At 53.5% G+C, this 18,038-nt stretch overlaps 1 protein-coding gene across 6 annotated transcripts in view; it reads left to right on the plus strand.

Annotated features, from left to right (window-relative positions):
• Positions 1-18,038, plus strand: part of PRDM11 (PR/SET domain 11) — a 77,468-nt gene that overhangs the window by 20,647 nt on the left and 38,783 nt on the right. The window contains exons 1-4 of one of the 6 annotated variants that reach the window (XM_077114484.1): positions 6,955-7,012; positions 7,841-8,265; positions 8,594-8,697; positions 9,240-9,502. In XM_077114484.1, coding sequence (XP_076970599.1) covers positions 8,024-8,265; positions 8,594-8,697; positions 9,240-9,502 — 609 coding nt within the window. In that variant the 5' untranslated portion in view covers positions 6,955-7,012; positions 7,841-8,023. Of the gene's footprint in view, positions 1-6,954; positions 7,013-7,242; positions 7,533-7,562; positions 8,266-8,593; positions 8,698-9,239; positions 9,503-18,038 lie in introns of those variants that run through there. The other 5 variants (XM_077114486.1, XM_077114485.1, XM_077114487.1 and 2 more) reach the window with 5 other exon arrangements.

Raw genomic sequence — 18,038 nt, forward strand, 5'->3', positions numbered from 1 at the left:
TGGGGCCAGCACTCATCAGGAGAGGAATGTCATGAGCTGGTTGGTTAAAGGCTGCACCCTTGAGGCATTCCCTGGGGAAGGGGACCCTATTCCCATAATTGGTCTAGATTAATCTGAGCCCCCCTTGGAGCTGGGGGTAGGCTGGGCATTCCCTGAGTCTTAGGAGCTGGAGGTGTGGCCCCGGAACAGAGTCCAGTTCTGTCGGTGGGGAGGGAAGGGGATGGGGGAGAAGGGGGAAGGGAAACGGATAAGACACCAGCAGCGGCCACTATGGGAGGCAAACGCCCGAAAAAGGTGCCACCCTTGGCCGCCTTTTGCTATTCCAGACAGTGCTGCCATGAATACTCTCACACATATGTGTCAGAGAGATTCCTAGAAGTGAAATTGCAGCATCAAAGATTATGTGCATTAAAAAAATGTTCCCAGTGCCAAATTGCTCTCCATACAGGTACCAATTGACACTCCTGCCAGCAGTGCATGAGAGAGCGTGCCCAGGTTATGGCTTCAGTGCATGTCTCTGGCTTGGGGGCAGCGGGGTGGCTGGAGGTGAAATGCGACAGCCTCACCTGGTTTGTCCCTCTGTAGGTCCTAACTCCATAGGGTCCCCTTCCCCAGGGAATGCCTCAAGGGTGCAGCCTTTAACCAATCAGCTCATGACATTCCTCTCCTGATGAGTGCTGGCCCCAGACTGGGCACCAGTCTTGGCCCAGTTAAAGGGGAGGAAAGACTCCCATTTCCTGCACGCAGTGTTGCCAGTGGCAGCTGTTAGGACCTTGGCGAGTAGCCTTAGGAGGACGCTGGTCCAGCAGAGCAGAGAGGAAGGCTCTGAGGGACATACTTGAGCCACTGAATCAACTGGTCCTGACAACTACCCTATCACTGCACTTTCATCACGTTTCTTTACTGTTCAAGCCCTTCTAGGACAACGTGTCTGTTATATGCAGCCGCAATGACTCATGCACTTTTATACTGCTTCTTCCAACCTCTTCTCATCAAACTTGGAGTCAACGTATGACCTTTCGAAAGTCCTGTAAGAGGGAGTCCCTTGGGAGGACATGCTCCACTGGCCCCAGCTGGCTTCTCCGCTGATGTGTGAGTGGAGACAGTTCTGCCGAAGGAGGCTTGACACCATGACTGGGGCGGGGGCCTCACCTGGCCAGACCTCGGCTCTGATATCGGATGGGTAGGCAGGTCCCTCCTGGGAGTTCCTTGCCACGAGGCCCCTGTAGATATGCTTCATTGTTTTTACTAACGTATAAATACATAAAGGAAAAAAGCATGGCTCAGTGTATTTTCACACAGTTAACACGCCCGTGGGGCCAGCACCAGAGGAAGAAATAAAACATGGGAGGGGCACCCCCCCGCCCCTGCCCCGTCATTGCCAAGGAAAACCACTAAGTCTCCACCTCAACACCTCAGTGTTCCCTGTTGTCCTTGTTGTTTAAATTAAATCAAATCCTACAGTGTGCCCTCTTTGGAGTCTGGATTCCTTTGCTCAGCCTTAGGATGCATCCATTCTATCGTGTATATTTTTTTCTGTCCCATTTCTATGTACCAAGCTGGTTTTTTTTTTAATGTAAAGAAGTGTAATGAGTATTGTGCATTTCCCTGTGATCGGCATGGCAAGTGAATGAAGATTCCACGTTTCTTTGTTTTACTTAGAATGATAGCAACTAATAATGCGTTAGTCCAGGTTATCATATAACCTGTGTGTTCAGCAAAAAGGAACTGAATTATTACATAATGCATGCAGCCTGTTTAGTAAACTAAAACGGGGATCATAGAGAAAAATAAAAACGAAGTGCTCTGTGGTGGAAATATTTGGGATCCCTAATTGGTCGATTGATTCATTTGTTCCTCAAATATGGGGTGATATCTACATGTCTGGGAGTCAGTCTCTCATACAAATTCCCCTCCCCTCCCAGCCATGGTCCTGCTATGTACTGACAATTGGGTAGAGATGGAAGGATCTTAGAAAATATCTTCTCGAGCAATTTCTCAACTAAATGAGTATGAAGAGTTCCTTTAAAGAATTTTTCAGTTAACATTTTTTCTCTTAAGCAGAAGAAAACAGGAATCCTCTAAAAGCTTACCTCCCAAAACTAACCACTAATTTCATAATGCAAATCCATATATTTATATATATATTAATGGAATTATTTTGTGTCTGTATTTTCACAGCTTTCATCTTATTTAACGGTGTGTTGAGAATATATTTCCATATCAGTAAATATTCTTCTACAGCATTGTTAATGCTACCTACTGTTTCATTTATGGCTGAATATTAACTTATCACTCTTTTGGAGATTTATTTCCCATTTTTTACTACTAAAAGGAGCATTGTGGAGGAAAACCTTATAGGAAAGTCTTTGCACACAATTATGTCTTTAGGATAAATTCCCAGATACGGGATTGCTCTTGCAAAGAGTTTGCTCATTTCAAAGCTTTTGAAATGGGTTGTCAAATTGCCCGCCCGAAAGCTTACCCCAGGTTACCCTCCAGCCCGTAGGGTGCGAGGTACCCATTTCCCCTACAACTCTTGTCAACCCTGAATGTTACCATGATTTTAAATCTATGCCAGTTTAACAGAGAGGAAATGATAGTTGTTTTAATTTACAAATTACATTTATTTGAGCATTAATATGGTTGCATGGTTGCCCATAAAGCATATCCTCTCTCTTCTTGCACAAGGTGTTTGCTCACGCTCTTTTCCATTTCTTCTTTCTGTTGGGGTGAGTATCGTTACCGCACAGATTTATGAAAAGCATTTATCTATTAAGAGTATTAATTGCTTGTGAAGGCCCTCTTTTAATGTCAAAAAATTTCACCAGTTTGCCCACTGAAGATGTCTGTTGTACTTTTAAAATAATAATAAAATGAATGATAATAAGAACAAATATTTATTGAGTGCTTATTACATACCAGGCATTAGGCTGAGTAAAACAGCCCTATGAGATAGATTCTGTTTTCATTCCCACTCAAAAGACAGGAAATTAAGGCAGGAGTGGTTAATTAATTTCCTGAAGGTTATACAATTTGTAAGTGGCAAACTGAAACCAGTTGATCGACAAAATACATGGTGAAGAAGGGCTTCTATGAATTCAAAAACATTTCAATAAATTTATATTTTATTTATCACAAAAGTATCTATAAACATTTGCAAATCTGTCTTACATGGAAGTTGAAGGCATGTGATTTATTCTCTCTGTAGGCAGTGCCTGCTGGGCATATAAACTCATCTACGCCCCCTAATAACTCCAAGCCATCCCCAAATCCAAACCTACAGTTTACTGGTTGAGAATCGTTAGTTGGACCTTTTATTTTTCATGACGGGGAAACCAAGGCTTAGGGCCAGGTAGAAACCTGCTCAGAGTCACTAACGAGTTCACAGCAGTTAGGACCCGGAGCCAGGACTCAGGGTATCCAGTCTGTTTTGTGAGTGTGACCGCAGGTGAGCCCCCAGCCTCGGGTCCCCTTGCTGTCAGAGGGGACCACAAAGGATGCTGTGATGGGTACCAGCCCACACCTGCCAGACTCTCATGGTGACTGTCTCTAGGGAAACCAAGTGGGCACAGGCTCCCAGTCCCCTGGCCACACTAGCTGCCGGGCATTCCAGGACCCTGGCACCCTACCAAGGGTGAAAACAGAGCTGCAGGCTCCTGGGCTGCATTCTGCTCCCTCCTCCTGCGTTTGCATCTCATTGCTCCGTTTGCAACATGCCTAATCTCTGCATGTGCAGACTCAGAGGAGCCGGCGCGGAGGGAAGGCTGCCAGCAGCCTGGACTCCTCCACGAGGCCTGCCGACCACCCCGTCCCCTCAGCCCCTCTCTGGGCAAGCAACGTCAGAGCAGCCTGTGGGAAAGGTTGCCAGGCCTTCACCTTGGCCAGGCCTCCCAATGCCCGCTGAGATGGACCCAATGAAGGACACAGCCTGTATTCTCTCTCTCCCCAAATGGAAGTTCATGTAGTCCTCATGCGTCCCATCTTCTCCCTCCTTTGCCCTCAGGGCCTTCGGTACAGACACAGAGAAGAGCTGTACTGCACATTAGTTGTGCAAGTGAGACTCGATCCTACTTCTCAGGGCAGCAGTTCTCCCCCAAGAATGAAGAGAACTTAATTGTGCATACAGTCAACCAATGGTTGTCAGTAGGAATTCTGTTGCCCATCATGTTTCCCTTTTTGCTTTGACTGCCGGGAGGCTCAGAACAGAAAGCTCAACCACTAACCACCTTATAACAGTTTCTTGGTACAGTTGGTGGTTCTCTTCCTCCATGAGGTCTCTGACATTCCAGTTGTTTCTTAAATGTCCCATTGAGTGTTATAAACCACCACAAGCTGTTTATGTGATAAAGGTGAGATGAAAAATAAACCATGAAAGCAAGTGGCCCATAGACAACTCTACTTTGAGATCCAAATGAATACTTTTCTGTAAGGGGATGATTTGCTGGAGACATTTTAGGACTTAGAAAAATATTTGTCTCTTTTTCTCCATCCCTTTCTCTATCTCCCTCTCCCTCTCCACCTTCTTTTAAATTACCCCTTTTTCTTCTCTTTCTCTTCCCCCCCATCTTTATCCTCCTACTATTGCTATGTCTTTTGCTCTTTCCCTTCCCCTCACTTTTTGTCTCTCTTTCTCCCATCCCATCTCTTCCCCTCTTCCTGCATGGCGCTGGGGAGCCAATGCAACCCAGGATGATAAATACCTTACAGGCTGGTAGCATGTGGCTCTCTCCAGGGCCCTGCCGCAGTCTTTATCTCATATGTTCCATGTGGGGAAACGTGGCAGTTAGGATTATTACCATTTTAACAGCAAAGACACTAAGGCCAAAGGAGTTCAGTGACCTCCCAGGGTCACACAGCTTATAATGAACAACTTACTGTCAGAATCAAGCTCCTGGCCTCATGAGTTTAATCCCACCACATGCTCTGCTGCACCCCACTGCCCACCTCACCAGCCTTGCTCGCAACCCCCCTTGCCTTGCAGAGGCCACCGGGAGAGAGCCCCATGGACACAGGGATTCAAACAATAACCCAACCACCCCATCTCCCCTTCCAAGGCCCGAGATTCTCACCCGGGCTGCAGGATATCTCAGGAGGGGGCGGTGAATTTTGGCGCGGATTATTTGGTGATTAATTCATTTAGCAAATGTTATTGAGAATTTGTGTGTCAGGCAGGGTGGAGACTAGGGTGAGGCAAACAAGGTGCCTAGGCGGCAACATTTAAGGTGGCGCTCACACTTAGGGGCCAACTCTGCAGGTGTGTGACCCTGAGAGTGTGTGCCTCCTTAAAGCCTTGCTCGCCTCACCCTACTACTCCACAGGTGCTGGAATTTCGATGGTGAGAAAAATGTTTACACTCTGCCCTTGAGGAGTTTACCATCTACCATGGGAGAGAGATGGTAATCAAATAATCATGCTAACCAAAGAACGTTATGGAAGGGCAGGCCACGGTGGCTCAGCAGACAGAGTTCTCGCCTGTCGTGCCGAAGACCTGGGTTCGATTCCCCGTGCCTGCCCATGCAAAAAAAAAAAAAAAGTTGTGGAAGTGACAAATGCCGTGGAGGAAAGGCTCATGGCGCAAGGAGAAGGTATTATGGGGTGAGGGGCGCTGTGCACTGAAGGATGGGTGCAGCAGGTGGAGGCCTGTGTTTCAAAGGCCCTGTGGCAGGGTGGAGCATGGCCCAGGGGTGGGGCTGAAGCAGGATGCAAAAGGGCTCTAAGCAGTCTGTTTCTAATAAAATGCCAGTCCTTGCAAATGATCAATTTAAGAAAGATCCCATCAAGAGAATTTAAAGCCACCCCTTAAAGACGTCAGTCGCACCCACATTCCTGATCAGCGTTCTTCAGTGGGATGTGCAGAGGCTGTGCTACCCCGCTCCAGACTCATCTCTGCCCATTTAATACAGCAATGTCTGTCGAAGAATTGAGTATTAGCCATATTATTAGATAAATAAATAGGAGCACAGAGTAGTTATGTAACCTGCCGAGCGTCACACAGCCAAGCAGTGAAATTTGAAATCAGGCAAGGTAGTGCCCAAGCGCCGGCCCCGACAACTCGACTTTAGACGTGTTGCGTGTGAATATTGTACGTCTAGGTGAGAACTGCTCTTCAGGGCAGTGGGTTTTCACTGATCTTCACAAATCCATGGGGCCTTGCCCCCCACCCTTCCCGTGGCAGCTGGCCTGGGGGCTGAGGCCTGGGCCCCTGCAGGGTGATGAGGCAGTCGTTGTGGAAGGGACCTGGATGGACAGTGCAGCTCGGAGGTGACTCCCGCCTGAATCATAGCGCTTGAGTTTTGGGGTTCTCCTGTCTCCAAATTACTGAGTGGGGCGTCAGGGCTCCGTGCTGACCCCACCTGGAATGGACTGCATGACCAAGTCCGTTGACATCACCAGGCCCCAGGCCTCTGCCTGGATGGCCCCCAGCACCAGGCGTCGGCCCCTGATATAAAGCTGCCCGTTAGCAAGGGAGGGGCAGGCGCCCCGAGCCCACCCTGGGCCGTGGGGGCGGGGAACGGCGCAGGGGTGCCGTCCTCGGGGTCGCTTCTGGCTGCGCGGGAGGCCGGGAGGGCGCGCAGCGGGCGGCTCGCGCGTTTCCCAGACCTGCTCCCCACGCCGCCCCTCGGCTTCCACACTCGCCCCGTCCAGCCCTCGGCCAGAGCCGCCGCCCCCCGCCCCGAGTGCCGGCCGAGCCCCACGGGAGGGTCTGGGATTCCTCCGCAGCCGCGGCCCCCCCTCCCGCGCGACCCCCGTCCCGCGCGCCTCCCCCCCTCCCGCGCGCCCCCCCGTCCCGCGCGCCTCCCCCCCTCCCGCGCCCCCCCCCTCCCGCGCGCCCCCCCTCCGCTCGCTCCCTCCGGCTCCCCGCGCGCGCCCCTCCCGGCCGCCAGCCAACTGCGTGCCCCCGGGGCAGGCAAGAAGCCACATGCCCCCGCAAGGAATGCCGGGCCCGGCGGGCGGGGGGCGGGCGCTGGGCAGGGCCGGCCGGGCCGGGAGCTCCCCGCCGGGAAGGCTGGTGAGAGCCGAGAGCCCGCGCCCTCCCTCCCGGGCCCGCGCCTGGCCCCCGCCCGCCCCTGGGCCCGGCCCGTGCGTCGCCCTGGCCTTATCTCGGGATCTCACACTTTCCCCGCCGGACCCACGGGCAGGACGGCCCACAGGTTCCGGGGGGCTGGGGGATCCCGGGCGCTGGGGGCGGGGCGGCGCGGCCCGGGCCGTGCCCCCCGCCCCCCCTCCACGTCCCCGGTCCCCGCCGGCTCGGAGGAGGGGGCAGGCCGTCACGTCTCCGCACACCCCTCCCAGCCGCCGCTGGCTTTGGGGCCCCGGTGGGGAGCAGGGGGCTGATTAGCCGAGGAGCAGGGGTGTGGCCAGCGGGGCCCCTGGTAGTGAGTCACACTCGCTGCTCGCCCAGTCCTGGGGCCGAGCGCGGTCCCGGCCCGAGCTGCTCGCCGCCCAGTCCGGAGAGTGTCCCTGGGCTTGGCATGAGGACCCTGGGGTGCCGAGGGAGGGGCTGAAGCCCGGCGCGGTGGCGGAGGGCGGTAAGCTGCAGGCTGGGGAGACTCCCCTCGAGAGACAGCGGGTGGGGCTTGGAGCCAGGGCGGCAGGGAGGGCCCCCCGGCCGGCCCACACCAGCACCCCCAGCCCGGCCTGTACCTGGGCTGGCCAAGTGGGGCCAGCTGCACCACCTGGCAGTGGCCGAGTGAGGGGTGGCCGTCCACTGAGGCCCTGGCACACTGGCCCACTCCCTGGCCCCAGCTGCATTTGCCTAGATCCCTCCCTTGCTCCTGTGTGCAGAGTTTTGTGCCCGGGCTGTATGGGTTCCTCATGCTCTTTGCTCTTTCTCTAGGCTTGAGGCCCAAGCTGTGTTTCCCAGCCCTGCCTCCTGGCCTGCTCTGTCCCTCTGGCCCCTGACCCCATGGGGCTGGTGGCTCCAGTCGTCCCCAGGACCAGCCCAGGATAGAAATGGCATTTCCTCTTGGCCCGGCTACAGCTGTTTTCGTTGTCTGTGTTCTCAGCGCTTCCTCTGGGGATGGCAGGGAGGGTAACCAGACTCCACGGGACCCCTGCCTGCCCTCTCTGCCACTCACCCTCTCCCCCTGTCTCTTTGATCCGCTTCCCGTGCCGGTCCCTCCTCGCGCGGCCCCAGGACAGAATGACTGAGAACATGAAGGAGTGCTTGGCACAGACCAAGGCTGCCGTGCGGGACGCGGTGACGGTGGTGAAGACTGAGGTCTGCTCGCCACTCGGCGACCGGGAGTATGGCCAGCCCTGGTGAGGCCCCTGGGTGGGGAAGCGGGAGGCAGAAGCGGGGCCGCGCGCTGGGGAGCTGGGGACCCTGGGGAAAGTGCCCACTCTCTGCTCACCTTCCTTGACCCTGCTTTGGGCAACTCCTGGGGCCAGAGGGGAACCCAGGCTCTAGAAAACCCAGGCAGTGGCCCAAGCAGGCCTGGGTCCTGTCTCAGGCCCCTACCTCTCCCCCACCCCTAAGGGGGATGCACAGGCTGGCCGGGCCCCTCCACCAGACCCTCCGCTTCTCTCCCCTCCGGCCTCTCACTCTCTGATGGTATCTGCTTTCTTTACTGGCCCCTGCCCTGGCCAGCTCCAGGAGACCAGATCCCTCGGCCATGGAAGTTGAGCCCAAGAAACTGAAGGGAAAGCGCGACCTCATCATGCCTAAAAGCTTCCAGCAAGTGGACTTCTGGTGTAAGTGGAGCCGGGGGCTCTGGGCTCTCCCTCACTTTACTCCCATCCCATACAAAAAAGTTAGGATTGTGCAGCAGGAAATAATGCTAATGATGGGCTCCTGCCTGTTCTTTCTGAGGCCCAGGTCCAGGCCTCGGGCCGCCCTCATTGTTAGCCATTGAGGTGGCTATTTTTGGCCCCATTTCACAGGTGAGGACACAGAGACTTGGTAGGAGTGAAGTACCCCACCTTGGGTCCCATTGCCCATGGGTGCACAGTTGCAATTCCCAGCCAGACCCGTGTGACTCCAAAGCCATGCTCTTCTACTTTTTCAAGCTTGAGGCAAAGACTTCCTTGGCCTTGGCAGGCCTGCGCTGCACCCCGGGAGGGTATAATGGGTGACTGCGGCGGACAGCCCAGGGACCTGCGGCTGACTGGGGTGGAGCCAGGACTGGGTCTCCTTTGTCACAGGCCATGTGCTTTCCACTGCCCTATGCTGTCCTCAGGGGTGGGCTCCGTCCCTGCAGCAAGTGAGACCCTCCCCCCTCTTTCCATCCCTCCAGTCTGTGAGTCCTGCCAGGAGTACTTTGTGGATGAATGCCCCAACCACGGCCCCCCAGTGTTTGTGTCCGACACCCCGGTTCCCGTGGGCCTCCCGGACCGGGCGGCTCTCACCATCCCGCAGGGCATAGAGGTGGTAAAGGAAGCCAGCGGGGAGAACGACGTGCGATGCATAAACGAGGTCATCCCCAAGGGCCACATCTTCGGCCCCTATGAGGGGCAGATCTCCACCCAGGACAAGTCAGCTGGCTTCTTCTCGTGGCTGGTGAGTGTCCCCGGGAGAGAAGTCCACGGGCCCTGGGAGGAGGCCAGCAGGGGGCGCTGTGCACTGCCCCAGGCTGCCTAGGCTGGCCACTGCCGTGCCGTCAGGCGGACTCTTGGGCGATGAGCCTTGCTGTCCCACTGTCCGGGTTGAGCGGCTGCACCAGGGGCTTTGAAGGCTGAGAGCCACTCTGAGGGGACCACTTAGCAGTGGTCAGCAGGGTCAGTCCAGGGACTTCGATGCGCTCATAGCCGGCTGGCCGGGTGGAGCTCAGGCTGACCGTCCTGTGGTTTCTCCTGTGTGTCTGGTGGGCCGCGCAGTGGCGTTCGCAAAGGGCTTACCCAGCCCCTCCTCCAGAGGGGGTAGCTTGGAGATGGTGCTGTGGGAGGGGCAGCAATGCCAGGCACTGTGCTCGGTGCTGGAGGGAAAGCCTTTCGCAGGGCTGGTGTGGCCCCTCCCCTCAGGGGGTGGTCTCATGGGGGCGTGGGCACTGAGTAAGTGTACACACAGGTGAGACTTGCTGCTGCAGGGGCCTCCAGGGCGCCCCGGGAGGGCAGCACAGAGAGATGGCAGCATCACAGTGCCCAGGAATTTGAGCCCTGGCTTTGCTATTTATCATCTCAGGTGACCTTGGACAAGTCATTTAACCTCTGTGCCTGTTTTGTAATGTGAGGATAATAACAGTTGTTCATGAAAACGAAATGAGTCAATGCAGTAGAACTTTTAGAGTCCTGCTTGCGCGTAGTAAAGCGTGCAGCGAACGTCAGCTATAATCATTATTAGCTGGTTAAGGGGCTTGGGGGAGCATGAGTAGCAGTTAGTGTTGGAAGAGGGAACAGGAAAATGTTCCATGCGGACACTCAGCTGAGAGTATGGCCCCTTCAGAGGAACTCGGGGCTGTCCAGGGTGGCTGCAGCCATGAGCGTGAGACGCAGAGTGGCAAAAAATTGGCTAGAGAAGGAAATAGGGGCAGATCACGCTGCATCCCATGAGCCAGGACAGGTCTAGACTTCATCGTGAGAGCCTTGGGAAGCCTCTGAGGTGTGCGGAGCAGAGGTGCGGCCCCGTCATACTGCTGCCTGAAGAACCGGGGTTCCAGGCAGGAGGCTGGGCCAGGGCTTCAGGTAAGAAGAGATGTGCCTTGAACTCAGGTGCTAGAGTTGGGCAGATATGAGAGAGAGGGAGAGTCCTCTGGGGTAATTGATAGATGAGATGTGGGGTGAGGAAGAGGAATGCTCATTGATAGCAGGAGGAAGGGTTATCAAGTTCAGCTTGGGTCCCTGGACAGAGATGGGAAAAGTGGCTCAATAGAGAAAGGCAGGCATGTGTGTGTGTGTAGGAGTACATTCATTATTCAGTAAACAAACACTTCTTGAGGGCTTCCTTTGTGCCAAGCACTAGGCTGGGCCTAGGGAATATACGAGTAGACCAAATCAGACATAAAACCTGCCCTCATGGAGCTTGCCATGGGCAGATGTAATTAGTAAGATAAATAAATGAATCTTACAACTCTGAAAGGGAATGGAGAGGCGGTGAAGCTGAGAGAGAGCAGATAGAAAGGTGAGTTGATGTGGCCAGGGATACTGGGGAAGGCCAACCAGGGAAGTGCTAATTGAGCTGCAGTTGAAAGAAGAGAACCAAGTGAAGACTGGCAGGGGCATCCAGATGGATGGAGCAGCATGGGCAAGGGTCCTGTGGCAGGAGAGAGCACAGAGTGTTCAAGCACCTGGCAGAAGGCTTGGAGTGCAGCAAATATGGGGGTGCTAGAAAAAGAATTGGGGGCCTTCCCATGTAGAGCCCCGTGGGCCACATTAGAGATCTTGGTCTTTATTGTAAGAACAGTGAGAGGCCTTTAGGCTGTGGGGGAGAGGATGGCTGTGCCACATTTGTGTCTCAGAGGGGTCACTTTGGCTGCAGCCTGTAGAACAAGAGGAGCAGTGGGCTCTGGTCAAAAGTTCCCCTGCCCCAGTTAGGGGGCTGTGGTGGGTCTCTAAATTGATGACTTGGGCTCAAGGTGGGGGCAGAGGAGATGGAGACAGATGAGCTGGTTTTGAGTTAGAGCACATGAAAGAGGGCTGACTTGGAAAGAGACTGATTGGCCTAGGTCGGGAAGTGAGTGTGTGAAGGCGTGTGTGTGAAGGCGTGTGTGTGAAGGTGGGTGTGTGAAGGTGGGTGTGTGAAGGACCACTCCTGCAGTCTCCCGTCACCCAGCTGGGTAGTAGTGGTGCCTGTCCCTGAGAAATGGGGGTGCTAGGGGGGGACTGTTTTGAGGGAAGGGTCATGATTTGGGTTTTGGTCTTGTTACATTTGGGTGACGTCAAGCTAGCCCAGTGCTTTGGTAGGCAGTTGGGTATGTGGGTTGGAAGCTCAGAGGGTGGCCTTGGAGATGTCACTTTGTGAGTCACCTGTGCATAGGTGGCCAGTTGTGTTAGACACACGGAAGGGAGGAAGGGAGAGGAAGAGGAGGAAAGGCCTGAGCTTTGAGGCACCTCAGCAGTCAGTGGCCCAGGATGGGATCTTGTTGCTGCAAAGGAGACAGAGACCGAGTGGCCCGTGGGGTGGAAGGATGTCCTGGAAGCCAAGGGAGAAGAGGTTCCAGGAGGGCCAGAATGGCCAACAGTATCAAACTCTGCTGAGAAACCAAGCGAGAGAAAGGATAAGCAGTGTCCATTGGTTTTGTGCCAGAGAGGTTAATTGGTGACCTTGGCAAGAGCTGTATAGTAGAGCAGTGGTTCTCAGCTGGGGGTGAATTTGTCCCTTGGGGGCAGTTGGCAGTGTTTGGAGACATTTTCGGTCACAGCTCAGATGGAGAGGAGAATGTTGTTGGCATCTAGAGAGTGGGAGCCAGAGATGCTGCTAAATATCCCACATGCACTGGGCAGCCCCCAGAACAAAGAATTATCCAGCCTTGATGTCCGTTGTTCAGAAGTTGAGAAGCTCTGCCGAGGAGTGGTGGGCCTGGAATGGAGGTGAAGAGTGGAGTTGCTTCTCAGAAGTTTGGTTGGAAATAAGAAGAGAAAGAGAGAGCGCAGAGATGAGTGGAGTTCCCGCTGGAGGAGGACCTGGGGTGGAGGGTTGGAGAAACTTGAATATCTTTAAGAAGCAACGGGAGGGGTCCTGCTGAAGAAATGGAACGCCTGGAGATTGAGTAGTGATAAGCCATGGGAGAGGAGATGCGCCCACAACTCTTCTGTCACTGGAGGGGTGGCCCCAAGGAGCGAATGGATGAAGGGAGGTGTGTGGGTTTGTGGCCCTTGGAGATGCCCAGGCCCTAGTCCCTGGACCCTGCAGATATATTACTTTATGACAAAAGGAACTTTGCAGAAGTGCATAGGTTTAGGAGCTTGAGAAGGGAAGATTATCCTGTGCTTTCTTGGAATTCTTATAAGAGTGAGAGAGAGTGATTGGAAAATGCTGCACTGCTGGCTTTGATGAGGGAGGGAGGGGCCAGGAGCCAAGAGGTGCAGGCAGCCCCTCGGAGCTGAGGTGAGGAGAAGAGGTGAGGAAATGGGTTCTGCCCTAGAGCCTCTGGAAGGGGTGCGGCCCTGCTGGCACCTTCATTCTAGGACTGTGGACCTCCAGAACTGACAGATAATAAACTTTCATCGCTTGAAGCACATACGTTTGTGGTAATTTGCTGCCGTAGCAACAGGAAACTGTTAGATTAGGCTTATGTGTTTGGGGGAATATCAGCTAAAAAGTACAGGCCTGAGATCAAGGAGAACAGTGAAGGCAAGTCCAGGTCGCATGGAGTAGAGTTTGAGGTGCCTCTGCAATCCCAGGTGGAATGTCCCTGGGGGGGGGGGGGGGGGGGGCGGGGCCTTGTTCTTAGATTTCAGGGGAAAACTGAGCATTTGAGTATACGCAGTCAAAGCCTGGGAGATGAGTCACAGTGTGTTTGGGAAGAAGGAATGCCAGAGCTTAAAGAGTCCTCAGAGGAGAGGAGCCAGCAAAAGGATTCGGAGAAGGAACAGAATGGGGCGGCAAAGCAGGTGTGAAATGCCTTTGAGGGGCAGGAGGGGTGGTCATCAGAGCCAGGGCTGCGGCTGGCCCGAGGCTGAGGTCTCGGTGTGGCTGAATCAGCTTCACTGGCCGCAGCCAGACCGCCGTGGGCTGAGGTAGAAGGTAGGTGAGCAGAGGAGCCAGCCAGGGTGGGGGACTTGTTTAAAAAGGCTGGTTGCTTATGAGGAGTATCACCTGCCAGGTGCATGCTGCATACCTTCTGTACAACATCTCGCTCCTCCTCACAGGTGTCCCCCAGGTGGACATGCTGTCCCTCTTGTTCAGATTGGGAAACACAGGCCCAGGCAGAGTAAGTACGTGGCCCCATGTCCCATAGCTGGGGCATGGTGGAGCTCGGGTTCCTTCAAGACAGGGCTTTTCCACAGTGCCAAGGAACTTTTTAAGGGAGCTCATGATGGGGAGACGTGACTAAGGGGATGGAGCACTTAGTAGCCACCTGGGCCAGGTGTGGTTGGTTACCTGTCCAAATTCAGCCCAACCACGGAGACACTTAGAGAGCAGCTCCCACGCCCCAGGCTGTAAGCAGGGAGCTGTGGAGGTGATGGAACGTGTGGTTTGCTCGCTGCTGTAGAGGGGCTCATTCCCGCCCAAGTCATACAGAGGCTGCACGTTGCTGGTGATGGCGGCACTGCAGAGACGGTGGTAGGGGCACAGAGAGATGTGATTGATTTGTGCTGGGCAGTTTGGAGATGGGTTTTGAAGGATGGGTAGAAAGAAGCTCAACAGAGAAGGCTGATGGCTTTTCAGCCTGTGGGAAAATCACAGGGAATCCCTCTTAGAATTCCCCCTGCCAGAGTCTGTCATGGAACTGCCCAGCCAAGGAAGGTTGAGGTCTACAGTAAACACACTCCCTCAGGTTTACTGCCTGGCATGTGTCTGGGGTCAGGAGGAAAGGAAGCAGAGGACGCCTTGGGGTTTGCAGCTTGATGGTAAACTAGCACTTCTCAGTCAAGAGTGGGTGTGGCCTGCAGTGAGGGGGTGGGGGTTGTGGAGGTGAGGGGTGTTGGGGTGGCTGGAGGCTACTCCCTTGGAAGTTCCTTGCCAGGCTCCTAGAGCCAGGGAGAGCACTCGCCACCAGCAGGGCTGGGGCAGGGTGGTAGAGCTGGGGCCAGAGGTGGATACAGGGAGGGAGTGTCTTGGGGTGAAGCGGCCACATGGAGGCCACAAATGGATGTGCAAATGGTTCAAGTAAGCAGGGGCCCACTTGTGTTTGGGGAGGGGGTGTTTGGGCCTCATTTGGGGAAAATGTAAAACAAGTGCCGCTTTCTCCTGCCTGCTCAGATGATGAGTTCAGTGTGGAGAGGAGGGGAAAGGCACTGATGTTGGTCCAGTGTCTGAAACCCCCACATTCTAAACCAAATGCATTCGTTCATCAACTCCTGTCCTAGAGCCATACTTGCTCTTGCCTTTTGTTGACCCTCTCTGCCTGCCTTCAGAAGCTCTGGCCCCCCTTCCAACAAGACACACTTACTCTCAGCTCCTCAGTGTGTGTGCTCTACTCCAGTAGAAGCAAAGAGAAGCGTAGCTGTTCAAACTTACCGAGTGCTTACTACCTGCCAGGGGCTGTGCCCACTGCTGACAGCAGAATCTCATTCAATCCTCACCTCACCGTTGTGTGAGAGGTATTGTTCTATCCATTGCACAGCTGAGAAAACTGAGGCCCTGAGAGGACGCATCATTGTGCACAGAGCTACGCAGCCCGCGCATAGCTGAGCTGGTTTAAACCCACGCAGGCAGACGCCAGCATCCTGCCTCTTGACCCCGTCCCCACGTCCCCACCTTGGGTGATTCTATTTACCCATCCCGCCTGCTCAGCACGGGTCCCCTCGGGCTCCCCTCACCCCTGTGCCTGAAAAGTCGCTGCCCTGAGTGCAGCGTGGCGCAGGGACACGGCCTGGGTTGAGAAGGACCAAACGGTCATTTCCATTCCTCCTTCTTGTCCCGGCTTCCTCGGTGGAGTTTTATCCTCACTTCTGGTTGTTCCTTAAAGAAATGTCCCTTCCTCTGCTTTATCGTCTAACTGAAAATTGCAGACTCCAGAAATCACTGCCCAGATCGTCCAGGCTGCCCTGAGCTGGCGCAGGCTGGAGCCAATGTTGCGGGCACCTCGTGGGTGCTCTCGGTGTTGCTATTTCAGTTTTTCACTTACACCCAGTCTTCTTCCAGAAAGGATTTAGGGCAGCCTAGCAGGAGACAGAAAATACAATCTGATCTCTTATTAAAAGTGAGAGAGAGGGAAGACTGGAAAGCAAGGGTGGAAACCCTAAATGGAGCCAGGACTGAGGCTAAAAATGCATACCATAATGACCTATATGTGCATTTTAGCTAAACAGGGTCCAAATCTGGCAGCCACTGGGCAAAGGGGCACTGGTCAGCTACTGGTGCTGTCTGTCCCTCAGACAGAGATGTGGGAAGCACCAGCCCTCTGGGCCCTGAGCCCAGGCAGGGGGAGAGGACGCTGGGAGGAGGTCGCTGTCCCCTTGACAGCCTCCCTGTTGTCAGGCTCCTCCTGTTCTGGGGAGAAACAGACGTGAAATGGTATCTGTGTTTTCCACTTCAGCTTCCCTCATGAAATGGGGGATTTATTTAAACACTTGAAATTGGCTGTGCCAAAGCTCGTGGCACCCTCCAGATAGAGTCTGCACAACCCCGAGGAACTGTGGGAGAGGGGCGTGGAAGCAGACGATTGCGACACCCGAAGTGAGCGCGACTCAGCGGGTTTTACCGAGTTTACAGGGAGCGCGGAAATAGGAGGGATAAAGGGCCCGCCCAGGAAGGTGTCACGAAAGGGACAACTGAGACAGATGGGGCGTGTAGCTGCACGCGCATGTGTGTGTGCGTGTGCGTGCACATGCCTTTCGTGCTTGTTCAGTTTCTATGAACCATTTTGAAAATTTCAAAATCTATAGAAAAGTTGCAAGATCGTTCTAATGAACACTCACACACCCTGCATCTGGGTCATCTACTGCTCCCATTTCAGGACGTTTGCGTTATCACTTTCTATCTATATCCTTCGTGCACACGTACCCCGCACACACACTTTTTTGCTGTTGTCTTTGCTGAACTGTTTGAGATACGGCTGCAAGCGTCATGATACTTTACCCCTTAACGCTCCAGCTGCCTGTCTTGAGAACAAGACAGCATCCTGTATGTGGAGCAGAAGGATGGCTGCTGGTAGTTTAGGCTTTGGGGGCCATGCATCTCCGCAGCAGCCACGCAGCTTTGCCGTTGTAATGTGAAAGCAGCCATACGCAACACAGATGAACTAGGGCAGCTGTGTTCCGATAAGACTTTATTTATGAACACTGAAATTTGAATTTCATAGAATTTTCAAGTGTCACAAAGAATTCTTTTTCCCCCAGTCAATAAAAAATGTAACATCCATTCTCAGCTCGTAGGCCGTATAAAAATGAGTGAGGGACTGGATTTGACCTATGGGTGGTGATTTGCTGACCCCTGTCTTCTGTAATCACAATATAATTAGTCCCAGGAAATTGAACATGGATACAATATAGCTCACCTGCAGGCCATGTTTAGATTCTCTCAATTGCCACAAAGTCCTTCTTAGTTTTCCATCCACGACCCACTCAGTGTCACACAGCGCATTTAATCGTCATGTCTTTTTTGTCTCCTCTGTTTTAAAGTAGTTTCCCTTCCCCTGCACTTTTTTTCTTTCCCATGATATTAATACTTTTGAAAGGTTCAGGAGAGCTGTTTGCAGAATGTTCCACAGTTTGGGTTTGTCTGCCTGTTTCTTCATGTTAGATTCAGATGAAGCATTTTTAGTGCAGATTAAGTCGTCTTTCTCATTACCTGGTGTCAGGCGGCACACCTGTCAGCTTGTCGTGTCGGTGGTGATGTTAGATTGGTTAAGGGTGGCATCTTGGGAATTTCTCCACATCTTCTTCCCACCAAGTGTTTCAGCCAACAGGGTTGGCAGCCGCTGCTGATTCTTGCCCATAGCAATTATTATTCACGGTTTAAAATTATTTTTCTATTTCTTCCATTCCTTCTATGTTGATTAGTTGGCATTCTTCTATAAACAAAAGTACCCAGCCTTTTCCCTGTCCCATCCCCCATAAAACTTTTTAGTATCAATATAAACTCATGAATCCGTTGTTTATTCAATGTGCTGTAGTTCATTCCTGTCATTATTCATTTTATGTTTATTTTTGGCCAGTGGGAATCCTTTCAGACAGGCTCCTTGTCCTTTCGACACATCCTCATCACTATTTGAGCACTTTCTCATTTTCTGGCACAAAAAGATGTCCAGACTCACTTTTCCTGCCCCAGTTCTGCAGCTAGCTATCTTCCTAGGAGCTCTGATTCCTTCCAGTTAGTAGCGGTGTTTGGGAACTCTGGGCAGTAGGGGTGCACATTGCTGCTGGGGTGCCATAGCTCCCGGACCCGAGTCAGGTTGTGAGGGATGAGCCTACAGAGTCAGGGACCAAGGGGACCCGGCATGTGCCAGGGCAGAGAGCACACGCGTAGTGTGGCGGGCATGTGACAAGGTACA

The sequence above is a fragment of the Tamandua tetradactyla genome, chromosome 8 (assembly GCF_023851605.1).
Source record: "Tamandua tetradactyla isolate mTamTet1 chromosome 8, mTamTet1.pri, whole genome shotgun sequence".
Taxonomy (NCBI): Eukaryota; Metazoa; Chordata; class Mammalia; order Pilosa; family Myrmecophagidae; genus Tamandua; species Tamandua tetradactyla.